A 27,833-nucleotide genomic window follows, 5' to 3' on the forward strand; every position below is an offset into this window, starting at 1 on the left:
TCTCTATAAAGAAGTAGTGTCCTTTTTCCCCTCTTTCCTTCTCTCTCTCTCTCACTCTCTCCATTTCCTCTGTTGTTCTAAGTCCTGATAATGGAGAGGCAATTCAGTCCTCAAACAAAAGGATGGCAGCCGGTTGGAACTGGGTAAAGTTGGCATCAGTGGGCCCATTAAATTCCCTGAAATGTACGGACACACCTTTGTGTGGTTAAAGGATGACGGGCCAGTAATGGACCAATCAATGACTAGTCAATGATACCATGGAATACATGATGTCACCCCTTTCTCTGTCTTACCCTCCTTCTGTCTCTCAGACTTTGGCCTGTTGGCCTGTCCGCTGTGTAAATCAGAGTCAGTAGGGGCATAGTCATCAGGGTGCTGTGGCCGTGTCATTTATTAACTGGACTATAAAAGTGCACTCTAGATCTCCGCAGAATGACTCCTACGGTACTGCTGAGTCACGCTGTGACCGGCCGGACGATGTTGTCTCTCTGCGCCGACCCAAAACACAGACTGGGAGGTCCTCTGGCTTTCTTCAGGAGACGTTCATCTTCACACACACACACACACACACACACACACACACACACCCTTCCCGTCCTCTCCTCTCACTGTCTGTACTGTCTGTGCCCCTGAGGTTCTGATTTGATCTGGTGCAGTGGGTCTGCCCCACAATCCTTCTCTAGTGAATGAGAGGAGAGAAATAGAGAGAGAGAGGGAGAGAGGGAGGTGTCCACTTGTGAATGTTAAACACTGTCCTACAGACCGGTGACTCTGGTCATGTGACAGGGGGCTACATTAACCTTTATTTATCGCTATCCGTGGTGCTGAAACTCCTGAGGTTGTTTGGCGCTATTTATAGACTGTAATATATATATACACTCTACTTCAGCCAGGCACTGGGTCCACGTGGAGTCTGTAAGACATCCAGAGTACAGGTTATGAATTTAGAAAGCTACAACACAGTCCATCTTTCCTTGTAGTCCATTATTTACTGTTGGGTGATTAGTAGCACTGGTCAAACTTGGCAAGCAGCTGTGAATTGTGATGGATTAGTATTGCAAATGAGTCACTATAGCAGTTGAATATTGGGATGAGGAGTTGCCTGAACTCGTGTCTGTGTGTGTGTGTGTGTGTGTGTGTGTGTGTGTGTGAGAGAGAGAGAGAGAGCAAGAAAGAGGAGAGAGGAAGAGAAATGTTTGTTGAATCTGATGTAATGTTTGCTATGACAACCTGCTGTTTCTTCTCCCTGCGTGCCCAGTTTCTTTTGGAGGGTCATCGGTGAACAACAAATTGCATTAAATTGTAATCTCATCTCACCAATCTGATTATAAATCCATAACAGTGATTTGCCAATTACATTGAAAGTGCATGACGAGTGCAAAGGCATAAAGCTTGGATGTGTTTGATTGTGTGTGTGTGTGTGTGTGTTTGTGTGTGTGTGTGTGTGTGGGTGGGTGGGGGGGGGGGCACTTATGTTTGCCTGATTGTTGTTTGTATAGAAAATAGAAGGAAGCATACTGTAGATGTATGAATATGTGTGTGTGTGTGCGTTCGTGTGCGCGTGTGTGTGTGTGTGCACGTGTCTGTGTGTGTGTGTACTGTATGTGTGCGTTTCTGTGTGTACACGCGCATTGTAAATAAAGCAGCCCACCACACAGGATACGCCTGTAACGAGAGCAGGGCCAGCGATGGCAGCCCGCCGGCGTGCAGTGTCAGCTTGGCCCTCTCTCCTCCCCGCTGTGTCCTTGTCTACAACACACAGTGGGAGGCCTATCCTATCCCACGATGCCTCACTTTAGCCCTCCCTGGATGGAGAGGGTGGCTCAATTCAGACACAAATTCACCCCCCCCCCCACCCCCCTGCATCAGGACCGCTGAGCCAATAACTAGACATCAATCTGTCCCCATCTCTCCAGCCCCAGGGAGGACAGGTCCCGTGAAGGCAGGTCCAGTGGAGCCCCCTGTGGCAGAGACCGGTTGGGCGTCAGAGTCAGTAATGGGATTTGCATTGAAATCAAGTGCTCCTCCAGTGGCAGTAGCAGTAGCAAACAATGCTATTAGAGTCTCGACCATGTCGTCCTGTATAAAGCATTTGTTGCGAAAGGCTGTAAGGTCAGGAGAATTGATGTTAATGGCCAGAACAGGGCTGGAGGCCAGCCTGCTCCACGGCTATGCTCCAAATGGAACTCCACTCCGTTCCGGCCGCTGTGGTTGAGCACTATGCCACCTCGTGCCGCAGCACTGTGTGGAGAAATCTCTCCATTCCAGCAGGAGAAATACAGGGAGAGGGAAAAGCTATTTGCACCAGTCCCTCACCCTCTCTCTCTCTTTCTCTCTCTCCCTCACCCTCTCTCTCTCTCTCTCTCTTTCTCTCTCTCTCTCTCTCTCTCTCTCTCTCTCTCTCTCTCTCTGTTGTTCTGTCCAAGATCCCTTTCAATGCTTTCTCTCTTTGTTTCCAGAGAGGCAGGTTCTTTCGCACCTCCGATTGATTTCTTCACTCCATAATATTCCCCGTCTCGCTTCACGCTAAGCAGGCCATCGATTGGTAGCATCGCCCTCCAATGTGAGGCCTCCCACTACCAGCCCTGTCGTCCATTCCAGTCACGCCGGGGGGATAATGAGCAATGTTCGCCTCCGTCATTAGGGGAACTGACCTCTCCTCTTGTCCTACACACCTCCGAAGCTTCTCTTGTTCACAGTTTATTTGTGTTTATCATTCTCTTTGTGTGGTTTAAGTGTCTCTATTGGGCAGGATAACAACTCTATTGTCTGAGGCAAAACATAACTGGATTTGGTTGGGTGCTGGGTAACATTTCTATTGTGTGAGGTAACAGATTACATATGCTGGAAGACAGCTCTTTTGCCTGCGGCTGATACTCTCTTACCTCTTCTGGATTGCCACCGTTTAAATCTTCCATCCCTCTTTATCCCTTGACAAGTAAAACACATGTATTCTTCAAGAATGACAAGTTCTATGCTCTCTCTCCCACTCTCTCTCTCTCTCTTTTCTCCATCTATGGTAGACTTTAAAATCCATTTCCTCAAGTCTGACAAGAAAATAAATGAAATATCCTGGGCATGAAAATGAAAATAATCCCTCACTCTTTTCCTTAATGAAATAGTCGAGACTAAATTCCCTCCCCCCCTCCTCCTCTGTCCTTCTCTATGTCAGGCCTTCAGTCAGGCGTACACCACCCAGCGGAAGGTTGCCGAGGATGGCGAGAGCAACGAGGAGACGCTACTGCAGGAGTCGGCCAGCAAGGAGGCCTACTACATGGGCCGCCTGCTGGACATGCAGGCCGAGCTCAAGCTCAACCGCTCGGTGACCTCCAACACGCAGGCCGAAAACGACCGGCTGGCCGCCCTGCTGCAGGAGCTGCGCGAGGTGAGGACACACACCTGTGTGTGTGATACGCCGTGCAGTCTGTGGTCAAATATACTATGGTCATCATGAATGAAAAATTATTGGTTAAAGGTATACTATGCAAGATTTTCACCTTTACGAAGCCAATTTGATGGTAAACGAACTTGTAACAGGCGAATCGTTCACCTAGCACAGCTATATATCATAGACGTAGCGAGAAAACCAGCCAACTTCAAGAACGACGGCCCAAGAAATCTTGCGAGAATCGTGAAACATTACCTTGTCAGTAGCTATAGCTCTTTGGAGATCATTTTTGCCTGTTGTTAATCCTTCTCCTCCACAACAAAAGCATTTTCTTTGTGTACAGGGGGGATAAGTCACGAAAAGTTTGCTATTTACAACAGAGTAAAATATAAATATATCGCGACTCCCGAGGGAGCTCTACGGTTGCCAAAAATATGTATACCTGCATAGTGTACCTTTAAATAAAATAAAAGAAAGCACCAGCAAAATGTCATTGTCATGGGTTTCAGACATTCTTTCCCTATCAATTTTCATGAATATAAAATCCCTCATCAGTGTAGGCCCCTTGGAATCATCTTACCTTTCCCCCACCTTAAGGCCTGCATCAGCATCATGACAGCAATGAGAAAAACTCAGAGAGTTTGTTTTAGCCAAGTGCTGTTCCAAGTGGGGTAAATTATAAATACAGTGTATGCATAGATCTATTATTAAAGGGTGGTGCTAGGAGGGAACTGGAACCCCCTATGCCATAACAAATGAGCTAGAATTTAGCCCTCAGACATGCAATGGTTTACAGAGGGAGAGCATGACCCTCACCGCAGGGGAAATTTGTGCTGCTAAATTGCTGTGGTGCTGATGGTTTGCAGCAGCTCTCTGTGAGGGGAAGACGTGGATGCCCTGAGCAGAAGCTGACCCAGCAGTGGCTCCGCATGCAGAGTGACGGCCACTGTGGCTTGAGCCGTGCTGTGGGGCACACAGTATTAATCAACTGCATGTGCTTGCACTATACCGAGAGAGAGAGAGAGAGAGAGAGAGAGAGAGAGAGAGAGACTGCACACTAGACTACACTAGTGACGGCTGTATTTCTTTGCATATGAACCTTGTACTGTCTTGAGAGATGGTGTTTCTTGTAGATGGGAAGTCTGCTTTTGTTAGATTTGCCTTATTATACAGCAGCAAGGTGCCATCATTTGCTGCAAATGTAATAATGACTAATGTTTAATTCTGTTTTAATCATTAATTGATTGATGTTGATTAATGTTTTCTTTACTGTTTGTGTTTATGGTGTTCTGATGCTTTTAATGATCTGTCAAGTCTAATCTTCCTTCACTCTCTCTATCCCTTTTTCTCTCTCTCCCTCTCTCTCTCTCCCTCTTTCTCTCTCTTTCTCTCCCTCCATCCTTCTCTCTCTCCCTCTCTCTCTCTTGCCTCTCCCTTTCTCTCTCTTTTTCTCCCTTTCTCTCTTTCCTTCTCTCTCCTTCCCTCTCTCTCTCGTTTTCCCTTTCTCTCCCTCCCTCTCCCTCTCTCTCTCTCTCTCTCTCTCTCTCTCTCTCTTTGCTTCTCCTTGTTTGTCTCCCTCTCTCAGGGAAATGAGATGCTGGAGCTGCAAAGGAGCCGGATGCGGGAGGAGATCCGGGAGTATAAATTTCGGGAGGCTCGCCTGCTGCAGGACTATACGGAGCTGGAGGAGGAGAACATCACTCTGCAGAAACTCGTGTCCAGTCTCAAACAGAGCCAGGTTTGGTCATAACTCAGGCCCTCCTCTGTTAATCTGCCATGCAATTCCAGGAGGCCGTCTATACTGTGTTTCCACTGTCCACCGGCCAGCAAAATAGTAGTCTTTGTACTTACACAGATCTACTCCCCGACATCATTTACAGTTGTGAAAGGGTTACATTGCCTTACTCAACGTTCAGTGACATTCTCTTGACAATTAAGGTCGAACAGCAGAACTACATAAATAAATTGGCATGGTTGGCTTGAGTGACAGTGGGTGTTTTAAGCATCAAAGATGTAGACTGTGTTGGTTAAATTCAGTCTCTCCACTATATATTTATATATTCTATATTTATAGAAAGTATTGCTAAGGAATGATGCTACAAACCATAGCAACATTGTAGCTACATAGAGCCTGTGTCAGATCCATGGTCTATATAGAGTTGCCAGTATTTAGCATGAACAACATATAACATATAACAAAACCTATGTATCCTTTATTCTCTAAACTGCTGGGTCATCCTGGCATGGGTATGCAGTACACAGTGCATGGTCCAGGGTTATGAGTGAATGGTGGAGTGTTACTCCTCACTGCCCCCTGCAGGTGGAGTACGAGGGCCTGAAGCACGAGATCAAGGTTCTGGAGGAGGAGACGGTGCTGCTGAACAGCCAGCTGGAGGACGCGCTTCGGCTGAAGGACATTTCCGAGGGCCAGCTGGAGGAGGCGCTGGACGCCCTCAAGAGCGAGCGCGAGCAGAAGAACACCCTGCGCAAGGAGCTGGCCCATCACCTCAGCCTGGGCGAGGGTGGCTTTGTCCCTGGCAGCACCGGCACCCACCTCTGCTCCCTGACCTCGGCCCCGCCTAGCGGCAGCGCTACCCCCACCGCGGCCACCTCGCCGGGCAGCGAGGAGGGGGGCAAGTGCAACGGGCACCTGCTTCAGGGGGCGGCCGGGGTGCTGCTGCTGACCAGGGCCAATGGGGAGCTCCGGCAGGCTGCCGCGCCGCGCAAAGGAGAGCAGCCGTCCATGCCACCGCCGGACCTCTTCAGCGAGTTGAACCTGACGGAGATCCAGAAGCTCAAGCAGCAGCTCGTGCAGGTAGAGCGGCTAGTGCTAACTACTGACCAGGGGTCGTTTACTGTCATTAGTAAAAATGCTCTTTAGATCAAATAAGGATGGCAACTAAAACCTCAAGTGAAGGAAGATTTCCCCACCACCTCCACAAGATGTTTACTTATATATTACAGTAATTTTTCTGTGTAGCTTCTTTGTGTATAAGCCGCAGGACAGTGTTTTATGCAAGATAAAAGAAACAAAACAATATTAATACCATATTAAATGCCCCGTGTATTAACCTCATAGCTGAAGAAATTTAGCAAACTCAATGTACGGTATAAGCCGTGGCTAATAGTTGGGAAATGACAGTATACATTGATTGCATCTACACCATACAGTGGTCACTGCAAGTCTTTAAGGATTCCATAGGGCAGGAGCTGTGACAACCTCTATGATTTAAGAGCTGCCCACTCGTATATTACTAGTGTGCTAACAGCAATTTTATCGATAAATAGAAAAAACAGCTATTTTATGTGCTTTTGGGCCATTCCATGAAATTCTTGAGCAATATCATTCCTTTTGTTCAAAGAGGGAGGGGACCTGCTGATGAATTGCTTGCAGCTTGTATTGTGACACTGGCACTGCAAGGACACTGAAAGGTTCTTCTACCAGTAGAACCCCTTTTAATAGACGCCATGCTGGAAGGGAACATCCCAGAGAGAGAGAGAGAGAGGAACCAGTACCGCATTAGTGAGGGGTGTTTACGAGTTAGATACTGCAATGTCTGTTCTTGTTGCTGTTCTTAGATACTGTATGTAAATCATGTTTTGTTGAAATAGAACATTCTAGTGCCTAGAGTTGGATAGTGATCAGTATGTACAGCCCTTTTGGTTATAATGTATGTACAGCCCTTTTGGTTATAATGTGTACTTCCTCATATTTGGTCAAGAATGATGTCACATTTCAAGTGATACAAGTGATAGTAGCTTGCACAGAAGGCTTTACACACAAAAACCACTAATTCGTGTGTAAGTTTAACAGGGTGACGTGACAACAGATGAGAGAACTCAGATACAGGTAGTTAGGATACAGGTAGTAGCCTCTGTAAGCCTTCACATTGAGGAAGTGATACATTTAGCTTAAGTGCGAGATTAAGAATAAGCGATGTGATACCCTGATGTGAGAAAGCAGGAAGTGATGTGTGAAAGTCCAGAAAAACCAACATCACTGAAAACAAGAAGAAATGACCTGAATGAGCCCAAGCTTTGTTCCAAACCTCAGTCACTCTAGTTGCTGATAGTTTGCATGACAATAATGCGGGTGATTTTCTGCTATGAACGTTTTTTTTTCCACAGTTCCATGGTGTGGTCTGTCTCTGCTTCTACCTCTGCCTCTGTTTCTACCTTATATACTTAAAAAAATTAGCATGTTGTGGTTTGTGCACTAGCAGTCTATAGTGTTGCTTTAGCACAGACCACTCATACTTTTAGCCTTAAGTCCAATTCACACCAATGATTCGCAACGAGATGAGCTGCAACATTCTATAAACCAGCAACTTGCTGCAACGTTCTAAAACCTTGCAACAGCGACTAGACATGGTGAATGCTTTGCGACGGCTTGCAACAGCTGGCAAAATTTAATTCACACCGCTGCAACACGGTTTCGTCTGGACGCAAATCTTTGGTGTGAATTGGGCTTTAGTTGACTGTAGTTGTCTCACGTGTCTCTGGTGCAGGTGGAGCGGGAGAAGTCGACTCTGTCCACCAGCCTGCAGGAGTGTGAGGCCCAGCTGCAGCACACGCAGACGGCCCTGTTCGAGCAGCACACCCGGGCACGCCGCCTCCGCGAGCGCCTGGGCTCCATCCGCCGACGCCAGCGCAGCACCGGCGACAGGAAGGCCCTGGAGGACGAGGAAGAGGAGGAGGACGAGGAGAAGGACCTGCTGTCGTACGCCGAGGGCCCCAGCGTGGAGGTGATGCGCTGCAAGTACAAGGTGGCGGTGACGGAGGTGGTGGGCCTGAAGGCCGAGCTAAAGGAGCTGAAGGAGCGCTACAACCAGCGGGTGGAGGGCGAGGCGGAGGTGCGCGGCCAGGGTCAGATGCAGCAGCAGGCCCTGGAGGGGCAGGTGGCCCGGCTGGAGCGCAGCTGCCGCGAGGGCCGCGAGAAGGTCGCCGCCCTGGAGGCTGAGGCGAGAGCGGCGGCCGGCGCGGCCAGCGACAACCAGGCGCTGCTGAACAGCGCGCAGGACGAGCTGGTGACCTTCAGCGAGGAGCTGGCACAGCTCTACCACCACGTCTGCCTGTGCAACAACGAGACGCCCAACCGCGTCATGCTGGACTACTACCGGCAGAGCCGCTCGCCGTTGCGCGGCGGGGGGGTGCTCAAGGTGCCGCAGGGCCAGGAGGAGCACCGCGCGCTGCTGACCCCACGCCTGGCCCGCCGCCTGGCCGCCATCAACGCCGCCACCAACGCCTCCAACTCCTCCAGCGAGTCGCGCAGCCCCTCGGACTCGCCCTCCAAAGACCCGCCGGCTGCCAGCAAAGCCGCGGGCGAGCGCAGCCCGGCGCGCACCACCCCCAGTGCCTCGTCCTCTTCCTCTTCCTCCTCGCCCGCTCCCGACACGCCCGGCGGTGGCGCCAGCAGCGGACCGGACCCGCGTCGGGAGCCCACCAACATCTGCCACCTGAACGCCATCATCCGTGACCAGATCAAGCACCTGCAGAGGGCCGTGGACCGCTCGCTGCAGCTGTCGTGCCAGAGGGCCGCCGCACGTGAGCTGGCCCCACTGCTGGACAAGGACAAGGAGGCCTGCATGGAGGAGCTCCTCAAGCTCAAGTCCCTGCTGAGCACCAAGCGGGAGCAGATTGCTACGCTGCGGCTGGTCCTCAAGGCCAACAAGCAAGTGGGTATCACTGCACTAGCCACAGATTTCCGGCAAAGGGTCGTTCACACCAGGAAAGATAATGCTAAAAATAATTGTAACTATAATGATATGAGCGAGCACACTGACCAACGAAGGACAGTCTCCTTGTGTGTTGAATGTGATGTTTAAATGTGAATGGAATCTCATAGGCTGTCAGCTTTTTATAGTTCTCAAAATCACTCTGAATGTGATCGCCAACGTTATTGTTCTTCATGTCGTTATCGTTATAGTATAGTATGTGTTGACATCGTTATTTATATTAGCTAGAGTGATATGTTTTTGCCGCTATCGTTATAGTCATCGCTCTTAGTGTGAACGGCCCTTGAGTACTCAATGTAATACTAAATACATACAGTATATGCTTTGCACTTTTGTAGTTTTACTTTTCTTCACTTCGCTTATTCGCCTTATTCACGCGGCAGCCATTGTAAACCAAAACGAGGCTACAGGGTACACAAACCAAAGGATTGTTGTGTTCTCTGCATTTGTCAGTAGGTGGCGAAAATGCATTAATGATATAGTCAGTGTACCCTGTAGCCTTGTTTTGGTTTACACAATGGCCGCCGCCTGAATAAGGCGAATGGAAACTATGTACTGCAACAGGGACTAGCCAATCAAAATTTGTTTATTTCACTCACTGAAACAGTCATTGCCTGTGTGTTCTTTACTAATAGTGAAACGTGTAGTTTTCTATCCTATTGAGTAGATTCCTAGAGTAGAGACCATGTAACTTTACATTGATGTTTGAGACCCTTAGGTGCAGCATTGGCCTGTAGTGGGGATGTACATTGGGGAGGGTTAATTCATCAGCATTAGTGCGGTGTAAATGATCTTGCTTGCATGTTGTGTTTTGCTTTTGCCCACTTTGTTCGCCCATAGTAAGGGAAATCATTGGAAGCCCCCTTTAATCAAAGTAATGCAATCTGATTCAATGAAACTCTTTTTTCTCTTTTCCTCCAGTTTTATTCTTTGTGATTAAAAGCTCAGACCACGCCATGGCCTCTCTCGGCCCCTTGTGATTTACAATGGAGCGCGTTTATAGATTTCCACACTGATGTGAAAGCGCTGGGCTGTACGGCCGCAGTGCAATTACTACTCTCATCATGGTGTGCTACACACAGTCCAGTCACTCCCTTCCCAAGCCTACATACACAGGTCACGCCAGCTACTGATGCCTGCAGTAGTCCTGTGTCAGCATGTTCTATAGGATCCCAAGCCCAACAGAAAATGTATTATTAAAAATGGTGTATGACTTTGGGGTATGTTGTCATGTTCAGAGTGTAGAAAGTGGAGGCATTAGCAGGAAGAGAAGGCTCATTCATCATTCGAAAGATCTGTTTCATTATCCATAGCTGTGGCTAGGTCACAAGCGTCAACCATAAGTTATGAAGCTCATGTCACATTTTATGCCTGGTCTGAGACCATTACCCTCCTCAGAGCTAGAAATTTCCTTTGTCTTGACTTGAGTGGATATAATGTATCTTCTAAATGGTATCACTCAGATATGCAGATGCTGATTCATATATGCAGGACATATTTCAGGTTTATGTGAAAAAACAAAATACACAATATTTGAATAATGTTTATTTATATGTTTATTCAAATACGGTTTGGAAGAATGGGGACATTTTTATTCATCATTCCAATAAATACAAAACTAGTGTTTTGTATAAGGATAAGGGAATAATAGGGAATATGTTGCAGGTGGAATTCTTTTGTGTATGTTTGCCTGACTATTTATATCTCCATCAACTAATTTTAACCATCTGAAGGAAAGCTTAGACCTGCGTTTGCATTGTCATCAGCATAGTCTGCAGTTCTATGGACTAATCAGGCGTTTGATGATGACGATGATAAATGGCTCCCATGGTTCCTTCAGACTGCAGAGGTAGCTCTGGCCAACCTGAAGAGCAAGTACGAGAACGAGAAAACCATGGTGACGGAGACCATGATGAAGCTGAGGAACGAGCTCAAGGCTCTGAAAGAGGACGCCGCCACCTTCTCCTCCCTCAGGGCCATGTTTGCCACCAGGTGAGAGAGGCCACACACACATACTCCACACACACACACACACACACACACACACACACACACACTCACACATACACATGTCCCCCTCAACTATAAATCATCCCTCGCTGACAGCTAACTGTAGCCTGCTGGGAGATGCCTTCCCCACCACTGTGTGTCACTGTAAGGTCAAAACAGAAATAGCCAGCAATATTATTGTGGGAACACTCAAAGAGATGGTGGCAACATCTCTATGGTGGTGGCATTTCTTTGACACCCCTTGGTCTTTCTGTCTTCCTTTAAAAGCTGATGTCTTACTTCTTGACAGATTGTCCAGAGGGCCTGAATATGACTCACCTCTCACAATCTTTTTCAGGTCTTTGTGACTTTTCACTTGTGTCTCTTTCCCACATCACTTCTGTCTCTTTTATGGCTCTGTTTTTCCCTGTCATTGTTTCTTTCCTTATTGCCTCTCCTCCTTCCAAATGTGACTTTTTCTTTCTGATCCTGTTCTTCTTGAAATTGTCTTTCTTTCAACCTGTCATCCCCTCTCTATTTTCTCCCTAAATTATGTCTCTCTCTGTTTTCTCTCTCTCTTCTTACTCTGCTCTCTCCTCCCTCCGTTCCTGTCCTCCACCCCTCTAGGTGTGACGAGTACGTGACCCAGCTGGACGAGATGCAGCGTCAGCTGGCGGCGGCCGAGGACGAGAAGAAGACGCTCAACTCGCTGCTGCGCATGGCCATCCAGCAGAAGCTGGCGCTCACGCAGCGCCTGGAGGACCTGGAGTTTGACCACGAGCAGTCGCACCGCACGCGCTCGTCGTCCAAGGCCTCGCGTCTCCGGAGCTCCGCGCCCAAAGTAAGTGGACTGAGCTTGGCCGGCCTGGCCGGCTCACCCCCCGGCTCCCCGGCCACGTCTTTGGCGGCTGCGGCCTTAGCCGCGGGTCTCCCATCCCCCACCACTGTCTTCGCCGCATCCTTCGGCCGAGCCCCCCTGCCCCCCTCGCTCTCGTCGTCCGCCCCCTCGGCGCCGAGTAGCCCCCCCTCCCTGGAGGCGCCGGCCTCCCCGGCCTCCACGGCCTCCACGGGCTCCACGTGGACGCCGCCGGCCACGCCGCTGCGGCTCAGCCACTCGCAGTGGTCCATGGGCGTGCGGACGTACGTGGTGGAGCCCCGCTCGCTCGGCACCCAGTACCCGCACCTGAGCCGGGCGTCCGCCCTCACCCGCCGCTACAACGCGCCCGAGTCGCACGCGGCCTCCTCCGCGCCGCACCACAGCCCGGCCTCGCTGCCCTCCTCCCCCTATCGCTCGCCCGCGCTGGACACCCAGCGCCTGTCGTGGAGCTCCCCGCGCACGCGTCCCCACCTCCACCCCCTCATTAGCCTCTCCCGCTCCTCCGCCTCCTCTGCCACACGCTACACCCCCTCCGGCAGCTACAGCCAGCTCTACTCCCGAAACTACACCTCCAATCACCACCGCTACTAAGACTGAGGCCAGGTTGACATAGAGAGGAGGACTGACTGGTTTCCTGGTGTGTGCTGTTTGTTTTGCGTGTGACAAGCCTCTTTGTTTTTCTGAATGTAATAGTGACTTTTTTTTATTTCATTGTTTTGTTGCTCAGGGATTTTTGTATTCGTAAGGCGCACTGGTGGCCCTGCCTTCCCCCCTACAGACTGTTGATCGGTCTTCTTGAGGACACTGTGTATTGCTGCTGATTCCTCTCTGTGTGTCCCACTCTCCCTATCCTACTTGAAAACGATGAACATTCTGAGATTGTGGACTTTACAATGCAAGCCTCCACTGACAGAGAAAGCAGAGAACATTCAGCACGGACACTGGCCAGGCGGCTGAGGCTATGACTATGCTTATGACTTTACATAACGGTAAACCGTACTAACACCCCTATAAAAGTGTTCACGTCTTAGTTCAGTGTCATACTACTACACACCAATACTGTATATGCACTGAGGGATCCAGCACTGTGCTCTTTGACCCATCCTATCCTATCTAGTTACCTTTTCTACTGATGAGGTTTTATAACAAGAGTGGTTCACACTGAAATCCGTTTGAACTTACTAGGATCGTTTTCAGTCTGAAATTCAGGAGAATATGCTGGAGACATCATCTGATTTTTTAAAATATTCCACCCGTAACACCTTACAACCGTTCAATGCTGATCTTTGCAGTGTAACTTTGAGATGCTAATTCTGGTTTGTCATTTGATTATTTAATTTTCAGTGGAATTTCCCCGGCTAGCACATCCCATAAGGAAAATAGATTTCAGTCATTGATTCAGAGGGACTATAGTATACTAGCATGTTACATAGTATACTACAGTTCCCAGATTCATTCAAGACAGTGATGTAGGCCAATTAAAAGTGATCGTCCAAGATATGGATTTATAGAGTGCTGATTGGTGGATCTCCCCATTATCAGTTGTAGCTTACTCTTAGTGTGGACAGCAGATCGTCCCTCGGTCGGCCAGTCCCTCGGCTGGTTCTGCTGTGCTAAGAAGGGGCAGTAGTTTTTGATTGAATGTAACTATGTGATGGAACTCTTCAGCGACATCCCACACCACAACTCAGGGAATCTCACACATGTTTGAAAGGTGTGTGTTAGGAATGGTGCAGTAGTGCAGACTAGCAATGTACAGACAGTCAGGCAGACACCACAGGAAGGGTTATATGCAGTAAAGACCAGTGAGGGTCACTAGCACACATAGAATGTGTCTGACACATATTGTTTACGTTGATTTTCAGTGAGGAATTAGCCTTCGGTTTAGGGTTGTTTGGTGTTAGCATTCAGAACTTTGCTTTCATACACGTTTTTTGGTTGGCTGGAGCATACCCTCTCGAGTGGACAGCCAAGTGATATCTTGCCAGACAGGACAAATTGCTGTCAAGGGCACTCTTTATATGTAGGGGCAGATTTGTACCACAAAACAGTTGGGTAGAGTCCCGTTGACCGTCCATGGTTTTTATGATTGCCCCGTTTTTTTGAATACCAGTATTTTTGTTGCATTGCAAAAAACCTATTTGAATGAGTACATAGTAAATATGTCTGTGCCGATCACTTGGAATTGTATTCCATATAGCAACTACAGTGTAGCATACTGCAATGTACTTACAGCCAACTCTTAATAATGCCAACATATGCCTGAGCACTGTTGTACTCTCACTTAGAACTGCTGTGCATTTTACATGACAATGTTTTGAAGTCGGTCCAAACTGACGTGGAGCCACTGAGCATTTGACAGTCAATTCCCTCATGGGCCCCTTCATTCTTCCATTTAAGACATTCAAGGCTGCTACACACCTCTCAACGCTATTGTCAGACCAATGGCACTGGGTGATGGTTTAACAATAACAGAACCAAGACTTCTCACATGCTGTTGCTCAAACCTTGCCAAAGTCACTAACTCTGGCCCTTACACAAGCCTTAGTACATGCATTACCATTGCAGTACAACACTTGGCCTTACTGAAATCACTGGCCTTAGAGAATGTGTATTCAGCTATGTTAATGCACATCACACTGTTCACCTTCTTTTCACTCCAACAAACGCAACATTGGCCTTAGCATGTTCACTACATATTTTTAGACAGGTTGTTTATTTAGCTTTCTAAATTTAGACCGCCCCCCCCTAATATAACCAGTATTTTTCCACTGACCTGATGGAAGAAATTCTAAGTGATTCCTTTTTTTTTAAATTGCAGTATTAATGTACCTGAGGGAGTTGAATGCCTGCAGTTTTTACAAACGTAGGCAGCCTTGCAATCAGCCCGTATGTTTGGTGGTGGTTGGAGTATGGCTTGTTTGTGGTCCACTACGATAGGTTGGGCTCAAGATTGGGTGGAGCTTGTAATCTGGACAGGAAGTGTTCTAGACGGAAACCAGTGAAACCTCCTCTCTGTCAACCCTTTCTCCGTAAGGCCTCTTCCTCATACACACACACATACACACATACAGACACTCACATACACTGTCTCAGACACACACATTTACAGTATACACACACACATCCACACACACAGACACATACACACACACACACACACACACACACACACACACAGCAAACCGTCACCCAGTGTTCCCCTACTCAGACCCCTAAACCGCAGCTCATCTCCATCTGATCCCAATTCATGACGTGCCATAGCATCTCAAACCTGTCAAATGCTCTCAGGGTCCCTGTGGGTTATAAAATGTGTCAGCTCTATTCAATGAGCCGACCTTTCATCTTTTATTTCTTGATTTCTCATGCTGGGTTGAAATGAATAAGCATTCATTCTGTTTCAGTCTGACCATCGAACAGGGTGTATGTTTGAATGTGCTGTTTTTTATATCTATAAATTATACATCAGACCACTTTTTCTGCTAATGTCTCACAGTCATCTTGGACAGACTGTTATCTCCCTCTATTCACTGAATGTGTCAGCCTGTTAAACCATACGCATATGCATGTATATAGGGTACAAAAAAGATATAACTCAATTGTGCATAGTGTTGTGTTAATCCACGTATATTCTGTAAATACCAGGTAAAAACAGAACTACACTTTGTCTTTGTCTTTCTTTGTTGCTTTTGTCTGCTTTTATTTACTTATCTTTAAATTAGATATAAATCACAGAATTCGTTTAATTTCTGTTTTACAGCACCTCCCTCTAACAAATTATACTCCGCATTATTGCTTCCTCTTTGACAGATTAGTGTTATCTCCTCAGTTTTATCTACCCAGTAACATCTAATCTGTCTACTGTATCTGGACTTGGCATTTTGCCACCCTGCTCCATTGTGTCCACAGCAGTGCACGTTCACAGTCCCTCGGTCTGTAACCTCCCCGACAGAGGTTTTGGACAGAATATGTTGAGGGTTTTGTGTCTCCCACATGGAATAAATCAACAGGAAGGGAATTTACGATAGACAGTACCAACAACCAGAATGCTTATGGCAGGGTTATAAATAAAAGTGAAGGTACAGAGGATTTAAAGGTGTGTCATGTGACAGCTAGTGTACAGACAAGAATACACGTGAAAGCACCTATAACCTCATTACTGACCACAAGCAGGCCCATAGTGTGTAGTCTGCAGGGGTCTCCTGCTTAAGCTCTCAGGAACCTTGTCAGTTATCCAACCACTCACGCTCTATGCACTCTATAGTGGCTATTTAAAACAGCAAGCAATGTTAAGCATACAGTTTTGTGAGCAACTATATACAGTAACTACGCTATATAACCACGTTTACATGGACAGTTTTTTGTCATTCCGATTAAACTTTTCAGATTGAATATGACTCGCTCCAGTCTCAACGGCACGTCTACTTTCTCCATACGCATATCAGTTCTAAACTTCTCTCGCTTTCTCTCTAATCCCTGCGCACAGGGCTCTCTTAAGGGAGCCACACCACTTTACAACAATAGGTTATAGGCTACCCCAAACATCTAAACTTGATATCAGAATGTTTTGTCAAGTGTACGCTTGTAATTGAAAGTAGCCTAATTATACAGTAGGCCACACTTCAGTCATTTTTGGAACTAGATATCTGTTTGAATTCAGTTGTTGTAACCCCAGTGTCTATTACGTAATGGCCTATTTTAAACTTCCGTGATCGATTTATATTCCCGTAACAGTGATCAATTTGTGCCCCCCTTGGAAAAATGTAATGCTCGTCCGTGAATTGGTGTCTTCCGCCGGGTCTGATTGTTATTCCAATTGAGCCGTTATTCCGTTTCTTATCAGATTAATAATGTCCATGTAAACGTGGCTACTGTTTCCATTGTGCTTGCTGTGTTAAATGTTGCATAATATCCACGTAAGTTGCGGTGATCCATAAAGTTCTTGCTCTTGTCCTCCACATTATCTCTGTCCCCGCCCTGCTTGGTGGATCGATGTGGTTTCATGTCTGCCCTTCTTCCTACAGCGCTGTATGCATATCTAATCTCTCAGTCTCTCCTAGATCGTCAGCAGCCTTCTGCCACCACAGTGCCGCCATACCCCTCACAGCTAAGACGGAGCCGGGCCCTGCAGCTCCGCAGGTAACTCCACAACACTGACTACAAATGGGAGTGAAAAGTGTCAGGACCCTTTTATGACACTTTGGCAGAAGCATTTTTGATACAGATACAGATATTAGTTGCCAATCTTAATAAAAAATTTTGTGGCATTAGCAGGGATATTTTCGAAGGAGAAAGTGGTAGAGGAAGGAGGAGGTAGAGGAGGTGCATGAGAAGTGCATGGTAGGTGTGTTGGGTTGTTAAAAGTGTTAGGAGAAGAAGTACCTGTGGAAGAGTTGGGGCTTCAAGAGCTTCTTGAAGATAGAGAGGGATGCCTCCTTGTCAAGATTGTGCTTATAATCAGCAAGAAAACACTTAATGCTGAAAATAATGTAAACTGTAAGTTATACTATTTACAACCTTACACAGAGGATGGAAGTGTGGGTAACATACAAGCAAACATACTTGTGTATTGTGTTTATGGAAATAGCATTGTGTTGACATAATGAAAATAGCATTGTGGTTGTTTTGTCAAGTGGAACCTGTTTATTTCCACCTTTTCTCCCCTCGTGGCCTGTCCCACGGGCCTCTCCACAGACGCAGCGTCGCCGTCGCTCTCCAGGACTCGCCAGGCCGATGGTCAAACAGTAGTAGCAGCCGCAGCCCTCCCTGTAGCCCCCGCTACTGCCTCCCCCAGTTGCACCAGTTCCGCCAGCTGCCACGGCCCCTGGGCCCTCGCCCTGCCTTTGTCCCTCCCCCGTCACCCCCACCTTAGGCCCTCTGGATGACCTACCTTTAGAACAAACAAACACACACACACACACACACACACACACACAGCAGTGCCTACATTCCTCATCCAGCCACGCTGGTTCCCAAACCCCCCTCACCCTGTAAGCAACAGCCAGTCGGTTGCTGAATGTGGTTGGATGAGTATCGACTTTGCTGAAGGTGGAACAGAGACCTATAACAGGCAGGCAGAGTTGGCTGGGTTTGGGAGTAAGGCTTGACCTTTGAATCTGGCGTGTCAGGCCAAAGGACTTTCCATTGCTGTGAGAAGAGAGGCTATCATCACTAACCTATTCATATATTCATGTATTCCCATTGTTGTGTACTCTTATTTATTCATAACAGAACATTAATTGTTTACACGGTTGGACACACTTTTTGGACCACAGTTGTGTCAGCTGAATGTATAACTGTACAATCACTACTGGTTGAATGGATTAACCAACTATGGCAATGCACCAATTAAGCATGTGATGTTATACCGACAATGAAAGCAATCCAAAAGGCTTAATTTGGATTTAGATTAGTGAATGGGGCAACGGGGATCAAGATTCATTGTGATTAACCATAATATTTAGCTTCTGTGAAAGATTTGGGAAGTTTCATTTTGGGAAGTTTATATTTCTGATTTTATATGACAACCATATTGTCTGGCAAAGTTTTTTGTACAACTCTCAAACAGATTGCATTGACTTTATTATTTCATTCCATATTATGCTTCATTGTCAGCAGTAATTAATGTCACATTTCAGACTTAAATGCAGTGAACTACCTCTTTAAGTATTCTCTTTATAACCTCAGCCTCATTCTTAATGTCTCTCTCTCTCGCACACACACACACACAAACGCGCCTACACACACACACTTGTAGTTTCTCTCTGTTGTGTACACCTTCATTGCAAAACAATTCCAATAGCTTTGCTGACACACTTGAGTTGGTTGTTAGATTTATCCTTCACATGACTTCAGATTGAGCCATGCCACATGCCTGTTGGTTGTGAACGTAATGCTTTTGTGTTTCAATAACAATCCACCATGGGGGAAGCCCATAGAACAAGCACAACAACAACAAAATAAAACAACCGTAAAATGCATTCCAGTTCCCAGTTGTGATATTGACTGTTACACTTCAACCACAATTCAATGCTGCAGATGGATATCTCCCCAAATTTGCACCATTCTGTCTGAAGACTTTCTTCTTTGATTATTGAAAATCTTACTGAAAGATAGACTTCCCTAAACAAATATATTGTTTAAAAAAGACACTTAAATGAGTGAATATGTATAAAAGCTTATATCAAACCTTGAGACAGTTATGAGGTCTGAGGTGGAACTTCCAAGATATATGACGTGTATGACCAGCATACACCAAAGCATGGCTACAACTGCAAGAACAGATGATAAGATTGCTTGCTCCCTGCTTCTCCTTGCCTGCAACAGACAATAAACGTGACAAACTGCCAAAGACGCTGTTAAAATCCCTTTTAATTGTGTATTTGGTGAAAGTGTCGACATTCAGCGTTTTTTGTTCTTTTTGATTGATTTAAAGGTCATCTGAATCCTTTGGCCAACATCAGCACTGTCCTGCTAGATCATAGTCCTTTTTTTAAGGTGCCTGTCTCCCAAATATCACATCTAGTATTCATTTGTATGTTTCACTCTTTTGTAAATGTTGCTATGAGTTTTTACTGATAATCATCGAACACCTGATAATCATCATGTAGATCAAATAGAACGAAATAGTAATGTACCAGACTGAAATCTGTGAGAAACACAAAGATTATTTGCACAATATTAGCCAGCCATGGCGTGGACTGAGAGAGATTAACTTCACAAAGGACAAGGGATGCCATTTCAATACAAACCACACAGGAAATAAATGTAAAAAAAGAAACACTGGGTAAGCAATACAGTGATACTCTTAGACTACATCCACCGTTTTGTATCTCACATTAAAGTATAATGCCTTGAAAATTAAAAATAAAGAAAAGTAACCATAAAAGTGAGTCAGTTGACTTTGTGTGTCAGTTTCATTTTAGAAGATGTCATGTGGTTATGTATTTTTACCTGCTGATATTTTACTTGAGTTCAGGTATCAGTAAAGCATGTATTTAAGAGCTAAAGGCAGAGGGCTACCTGTTGGCCTGCAACATGGCATCACCCACACATCTTTGTAAAGGCTGTAAGAGCAGGGATGGGCAGTATTTCTGATACATCTATATATAAATTACAGGAACTATTGTCTGCCTTTGGGCCCTATTTTGGCGATCAGAAACGAATGGTCAGAGGCGCAAAGTTTATAGACATTAAAGACGTGGCCATGCAGTCCAAAATCACTCATTTAATGGCGTGATTTTATGTTCAACATCCTTTAAACCAGTGATTCTTAAACTAGGGGTCGCGACCCCAAATGGGGTCGCCAAAAACTTCCGTGGGGTCGCTAATTATTTTCTGTATTCAGTCTGAAATTATTATTAGATGAAACAAAGGAAAATAATATTGGCCTTTTCTGCCTTTTTCTTATTTACACGCAGTTAAGAGAAGAGAGATAAATGTTTTCGTCTTTCAACAATATCTGGTTCAGCCTGTGGGCAACTGGTCCGCTGATAGAAACAATCTGCTCCCACTATGCAAACTCAACTTGTTCCCGCTATTTTAAGTAAAACAAAACAAAAGACATAGACCGCCTACTAGCCAAAATGGACAGGTGGCTGCTTAAAAAATTGAACAAAAGCTCGGAAGTGCCATCTACCAGTGCGTCTACTCCTCCGTGATCCTCAGATGGGACAAGTCTACAGGCCGGTGAGAATAAAAAAGAACAAACGGCGCGTCGGCTTTATCAGAAAGAATTTCTGAAATATGCATTCACTTGCCAAGTTAAAGATAACCTCGACCACCCACAATGTGTGAATTGCGGCGATGTTCTGGCGAATGAGAGCAACCTGTCAAAATGAAACGACATCTCAAATAGATGTCGGCTCAGCACCGTGGAGGAAAATCTCCGTGTCGCCGTATGCAGCATTCCTCCTAGAATTTAACTTGCTATGTTCACGGAAGCATGTCCACCCTTCCCATTGAAATTGTTAAAGATGGTAAACCAGAAAAGGGAAATAAAAAATATTGTTATTGTTGTTGCCATAAATATAATTAATGTAGTTGTAGGCCTAATGCTGCATGTGTATGTGTGTGTGCGTGCTTGTGTGTGCGCACGCTACGCACATATAGCGCTCTGATCTGATATGGCGGCAGCCTACACTTGTTTAATCGTGATTGTTTGGTTTTCTCGGTTCTTGTTCATATGGAGTAAATAAAACAAATGACTTTGCTTTCTAGTTATTGCTTGATTTAGTTGTTAATGTTTAAGGGGGGTATTTGAGTAAGGACTTATGGGAACTGGGGTCGCCAGACAAAAAGTTTAAGAACCACTGCTTTAAACCAATGAGAATAACATCTGTCATTCCTTTTAACAGCAAGCAGCGCAACTTCAAACAGTGCATTGGTATTTTGATAATCAGCGGCGCATTTGAAGGAATCTGCTTGCACACAAAACCATATGGAACACAGGGATTCACTGTGGTCTCAATGGCATAACAGTTCTACACAGCTAATTACTTTCACTATTGACTGACAAGTAGTTACTATCGAAAACATAGCCTGACAAAAGTAACACTTACCCTACCCTTACCTGCACTTACCCTGTTCAAATGACTGAATAAAAATAAAAATCCTAAGGATATTTATCCTGCAGAGGAGTTGCTGCTTACATCTCGTGCGTCTTCAGCTGTGCTTTATATGCGCCTTTCGTTATTCGCCACCCGGCAGCCAGAACGAGGCTACAGTGCACTTACCATCACACTTCAGTCTAGCAGATGGTGGTAATGCACTCCTGCACTCCTGCAACCTCTCAGAAGAGTAAGAAAGGTTCGCTGGCCTGCCAGAGTCGGCCAGAGTAACCTTCTTCAGTGAGTTTTTTTTTTGGCAGTTTGAGGGTGTAAGATAGCGATTTCTGGATCATGCGCCAGACCACACCTTATGTCGTTAATTGCCACACCTCTGGGCACCAGGTTTAATAAAAGTGGAGCACATGGCGAAAAAATCCTTACATTATTGAGTGTAAGATAAGAATAAGCCTTGCGTCATGCTTTGCGCCACCTTGCACAGACTTGACTGGTGTCTCGCTATGGTCACGAATAAGATCAGTACCAAATTTAACGTTGTTTGGATAAGAAATGCAAAAGATATTGGTAAATATATTGGTAAAAGAAGCACACATTGGCTTTCGCCGCTTTACTGTAGTTGCTCCCTCTCTCACACAGCAGAGGATAGAAGCAGGGCTTTGGCAGAACTGGATCAGTGTAGGTTGCACAGGTAAAGTTTCGAATGGACCATGGTACAATGATAACTGCCCAAAATCTTATGCTAGCACATATGGATATTAGCTAATATCTATATGCCGATGGAAAGATCCACATCAAACCTGGTATTCTTACTCACTATAAGGGCAAAATGCACAAATACAGTGTTTGCCCTGGACCTCCTAAGTAGATTGATGGATCTTCATTAAAGCACAGTTATTCATTAAAGTCCAGATTAACTGATAGGTATTCAAGGTCATGGGGTCAAAGGTTAAGGTCTAATTCTTTGCCTCATACAAGGCTATGGCTGACAATCAACATGTTAAGTCCAATTAGTGAATAACCTTATCTTACTGAAGTGCAATGTTGTTGTTTTAGGTTTTTATTGATGTCATCAGGGTAGGAATTTCACGGCGGCCACGGCGCCCTTGGCCGTCGTAGTCCCTTGCGTTGGCCGTGAGGCCCCTTTGAAAATCAGAGGTTTACAGGCCACGGTAGCCTTGGTGCCCCCTTCTTTCAATATTCTGCTTTGCGTCCTACTAATAGCGATTTTTATTTAGCCTGTGGCCTGTCAAAATTATCTTAGCATTCACAGCGCAAATTAATTTAGTCTTTTACGCAGTGGAGAAAGTGACAGCGCAAGAAAGAAAGTGCGTCCAAATTCACCCATTCTCAGTTGAACTACTCGCGAAGTAGCCTATTCATCACACAGACATCACAAGTATCACATGAAAGAGCTTTTTTCTCAGCTTGTAAACGATGTTAGCCGATAATTGCTGTGTTGAACGGTTTGCGAGAAAAGTAAATAATATAATTCAATTTAATCATACATTCTACTGAAGGTTTTGCGTCCCATGATCTCCCTACTCATTCATCTCGGTGGAATACTTTACGAACCCTTCTTTTAACACATGACAAACCATATATCAGAATAAACACGAGACCTTACCAAACACAAAGGTGTAAAGCAGTCCCCTGTACAGTTAGCCATTCCAGAGTAATCCAGTTTTGAATTTGCAGTAAAGTTCGACATACATGGATGTCTCCAAATTTGGGCTTTAAGTTTTACAATGTGTTTAAATTGTTCCACATGATTTCATAACGGGCCAAATACAAAACTAGATGTAACGCAGAGCGGTACAAAATATGACCGCCGCCCAGTCCAGCACATTTTTTCCACAAAAATGAATCACGCTGAAAGGCCTATATGATTCTAACTGTCTCACTAAATTGCATTAGCCACACTCAATTCTCACTGGTATCTGCTAGACAACAAGTACCAAAACATGATTAGTTCATAGATTTCACATGTAAAATTCATTTTATACAACCCCACCCCCATCTTGCCTGTTCATAATTCTGAGAAATTCTTGAATTGTGTGCATGTGTGCGTGTACACGTTTATGTTTATGTGTGTGGGTGTGTGTGTGTGTGCGTGCTTGTGTGTTTGCCTGCGTATGTGTGTTTGTGCATGTGCATCTTGCCTGTTCATAATTCTGAGAAATTCTTGAATTGTGTGCGTGTACACGTTTATGTTTATGTGCGTGTGTGTGTGTGCGTGCTTGTGTGTTTGCCTGCGTATGTGTGTTTGTGCATGTGCATGCATGCGTACATATGTCTACTGTGTGAGTATGTGTCATACGTATGATTACTGTGAATGTATGTGTGTGCGTGTGTATCTGTTTCTGCACATGTGTGCACATGGAATGGGTTAACATGACCCCTGGAGGCAAACATACGGAAAAAATTGGTCATCCTAGGCCCTACGGTTCTCAAGATATTCACAGAAAACTGTGTCTGCCCTACCCTCCTTTCGGGGGGTCCAGTACAGCGGGGGGGCTACAGATCAAAACGAAAAACGACGGTTCCATGCTATCCATGTGGGGTTACATGCCCACCAAGTTTCGTGTACCCCGGTCTTTCAGTGTCCCGGGAATCCTTGTTGGTGTACAGTCACTAAATGTACACATAAATTATTTTATTGTAAGGCCCCCCATGAACGAAAGTTCACAAAACTTGGCATGCATTTGGAGGGTGTCATAATGATCCTACACTTTCAATTTCGTGCAGTTTTGACCATGTCAGCCAGATATATTGTGATGAAAACACCTAATTTTTTGCTTTTTAATTTTTAACTAGGTGGCGCTATACATGAAATAAGTGGTAATGGGATGGGTTGACATGCCCCCTTAAGACCAACATACAAAAAAAGGTGGACCTCCTAGGCCCTACGGTTCTCGAGATATTCACAGAAAACTGTCTCCGGCCACCTACAGGCCAGTTGGTGTATAGTAACATAAATTAATTTATTGTGTGGCCCCCCATGAACGGAATTCCACGAAACTTGGCGTGCATTTAGAGGGTGTCATAATGATCCTACACTTCCAATTTCGTGCCGTTTTGACTATGTTAGGTCACAGATACCTGCGATTACATTCATTCATTCATTTTTACTTTTTTGTGTTTAACTAGGTGGCGCTATACATGAAATGAGTGGTTATGGAATGGGTTGACATGGCCCCTTGAGATCAACATACAAAAAAAAATGGTCCTCCTAAACCTTACGGTTCTCGAGATATTCACAGAAAACTGTGTCTGCCCTACCCTCCTTTCGGGGGTGTAGTCCAGCGGGGGGGGGTACAGATCAAAACGAAAAATGATGGTGCCATGCTATCCATATGGGGTTACATGCCCACCAAGTTTCGTCTACCCCGGTCTTTCAGTGTCCCGGGAATCATTGACTGAAATTTGGACATGCGAAAAAGAAAAAAAGAAAAAAAGAAATAAAGAAAAAAGAAAAAAAGCTGACTAAACCTATATGAGCCGCTTCGCTGCGCGGCGGTCATAATAAATGTTACAAATATCGCCTAGATATTGGTAAATCAGAGGACAGCTGACTAAGAGTTTGTGAAAGTAGCCTTAATGATCACAAAATGCTAAGCATGCATCTAGGCTATTTGAGTTTCTTAAAGCTGAGCTGTGCTTAAATTGTTCAATACATGATTTCATAAATTTCTATAAATATTAGATGATCAGATGATTTACAGTTCTATGTAATATGTCATGTTTCATGTTTTTGTAATGTTTCATACAGTGATGCACGTCTACTGCAATGAATAGGCTAAATACAACTTTGATCATTTTTATAGCCTACTACTGTATAGTTAACTTTGGCCTTGGTGCCCTGACATGTGGCCTTTGTGCCCCCCACCAAATATGCCCAACTGAAGGCCAAGTGGCCTTGCCCCCGCCCCCAAAATGGTGAAATTCCAAGCCTGGATGTCATAGATGCTGATGCTGATCAGTCTGATGAATAGTGTGAGGCTCGAAATGTAACTTCTAGTGATACTTCAAATAAAAAAGTAAAAGGAGAGCTAGTGTGCGGATATTTTTTGAGATTTTCTACGGCAATACTTTTTTACCCACCACCTGCCCCCACATAACAACAATGTGTGATGGGCTTTCCAAACTCACAGCTGAAGATTTCTATAGCCTGAAATGAATGGGATTTTGTAGATTTAGGTGAAAAAGGTGTGAAAGGTTGGCAGAAATGTCAAATGAAACTGAAAATGAAAATTATTGGGCTTTGCCCAATAATTAAAAACAGCCCAAACAAGATTGTTGCGACTCTGAGCCCTCCTTGTGTGATGATGTTTACCTGTGTAGGTTCACAGGGCACCAACAAAGGTAACCAGTCCTATTGCCTTTATGCCAATCCTTAACAGAAACAAATGACAGATATCTCAATGAACCACGATGACAGAACAGATTGTTGGGTGTGTTTGAATTCCCCATTTCTACATTCCACAGTGGGGAGAAGTTCACCTTGTCTAAATTTGCTTGAATCTGCTTGCACGCAAGACGTCTGTGTATGGAACACAGGGATTCCACTAAATCTTGCTTTACTAAAACCTGTTTGTGACTAGCCTACATGCATCTGCACTCGCCTATTATTTAAATCTCATAGGCAAAGTGAAACTAACTTCACCGTGGTCTCATAGTCAATGACAGAAAACAGTTCTACACAGTTAATTACTTTCACTATTGACTGACAACGGGTTACCATGTGTGTCAACAGCTGTGTTTTATATGCGCCTTTCGCTGTAGACCAGGTTTTTCTTGGTCAGTGGTGTAATGATATTTAGAGGATGTAAGCAGGGGTGTCGAACTGGGGCTGAAAGTGGGATTGATTACCAGGGCCCCAAAGGGGGAGAGGGCCCTTGAAAAGTCTGGAATATATTCATGAGGGGGGACATGGGTGCCTATCAGGACTGCCTATGCATAGGGCCCAGGACCTTGTGCTACACCCCTGGGTGCAAGATACCGATGTTAATTGTCATGCGCATGGCGAAAAATTCCTCACTCTATTGAGTGTTAGATAAGAATAAGCCTTGCGTCACACCTTGGACCGGGTGCACGATAGCACCCATTGGGCTCTATTATGATGGTCAAAAGCGCGGCGCAAAGCATATTCTCATCACAACGCTTTTTTTCGCCATGCCCGTCTCTTGTGGGGTGTGGCAATTAACGACCTAAGGTGGGGTCTGGCGCATTATCTAAAAATCGCTATCTTACACTATCTAAAAAGCATTACGCCACTGACCAAAAAAAACCTGGTCTTTAGCGAAAGGCGCATTTGAAGCACAGCTGAAGATGCACTGTCACGAGGATGTTTAAAGGATGTTATGCCCAAAACACACCCATGACTGATTAAGAAACATAAGACCAACCGTTTGCGCTAGGCGCCGACGTTTGATAACAAAACCACCCCCAATGTGGACTGAAACCTGTTTGTGACTACATACATTCTGCACTCGCCTATTGTTTGAACTCAAAGGCAAAGTGAAACTATCATCAGCGTGGTGGCAAAACAGTTCTACACAGTTATTTATTTTCCACTATTGATTGACAACGGGTTACAATCAAAAACGTAGCCTGAAAAAAGCAACCCTTACCCCAATAATGTTCGAATGACTGAATAAAATCCTAAGCCTATTTATCCTGCAGAGAAGTTGTTTCGGACTGCTTGTTAAGGCCTGCTTACATCTCGCGTCTTCAGCTAGGCATCTTTACATACGCCATTCGCTCTAGACCAAGTTTTTCTTGGTGAGTGGCGTGATGATTTTTAGAGGGGGTAAGATAGCGGTTTTTGGATCATGCGCCAGACCACACCTTCTGCCACACCCCTGGGCGCAAGGCTTAATAAAGGTGAAGCGCATGGCGCAAAATCCGCCACTGACTGGGTGTAAGATAAGAATAAGCTTTACGTCGGGCTTTGCGCCACGTTTCTGATCGTCAAAATAGAGCCCTAAATGTAAATGCTTAATTGATTCTTAATTCTGACAAATTCTGATCACACTACATGAACTTACATCCATCTCATCCCCCAGCCCCCACCCTCACACCCCCTCAATACCAGCGCAACACTCACCTCCATCTTCACAGGCTATCGTACCCCCACCATCACTGGATTTTGCACCCCTCCCCCACATGGCGATCACGAACAATGAGGTGACAACGACCTCAGTCAACAGCCATCAGACACACAGATCCCAGATGCACCCCTCCCCCTCCCCTCCCACCCCTCACCATTACAAAAGATC

General features: G+C 45.5%; 1 protein-coding gene across 1 annotated transcript in view; it reads left to right on the top strand.

The window, feature by feature from the left end:
* Window positions 1–17,100, top strand: part of LOC143136597 (protein bicaudal D homolog 1) — a 28,015-nt gene extending 10,915 nt beyond the window's left edge. The window contains exons 2-8 of the mRNA XM_076297306.1: window positions 3,173–3,385; window positions 4,974–5,126; window positions 5,709–6,203; window positions 7,897–9,063; window positions 10,964–11,115; window positions 11,740–11,953; window positions 17,050–17,100. Coding sequence (XP_076153421.1) covers window positions 3,173–3,385; window positions 4,974–5,126; window positions 5,709–6,203; window positions 7,897–9,063; window positions 10,964–11,115; window positions 11,740–11,953; window positions 17,050–17,100 — 2,445 coding nt within the window. The remainder of the gene's footprint in view (window positions 1–3,172; window positions 3,386–4,973; window positions 5,127–5,708; window positions 6,204–7,896; window positions 9,064–10,963; window positions 11,116–11,739; window positions 11,954–17,049) is intronic.
* Window positions 17,101–27,833: the final 10,733 nt, after the last annotated feature.

Source organism: Alosa pseudoharengus, unplaced genomic scaffold (genome assembly GCF_046254945.1).
Source record: "Alosa pseudoharengus isolate Yale_2024_CS ecotype anadromous, Long Island Sound unplaced genomic scaffold, YU_APseudo_1.1 YU_APseudo_1.1_scf_20, whole genome shotgun sequence".
In the NCBI taxonomy this organism is placed as follows: Eukaryota; Metazoa; Chordata; class Actinopteri; order Clupeiformes; family Clupeidae; genus Alosa; species Alosa pseudoharengus.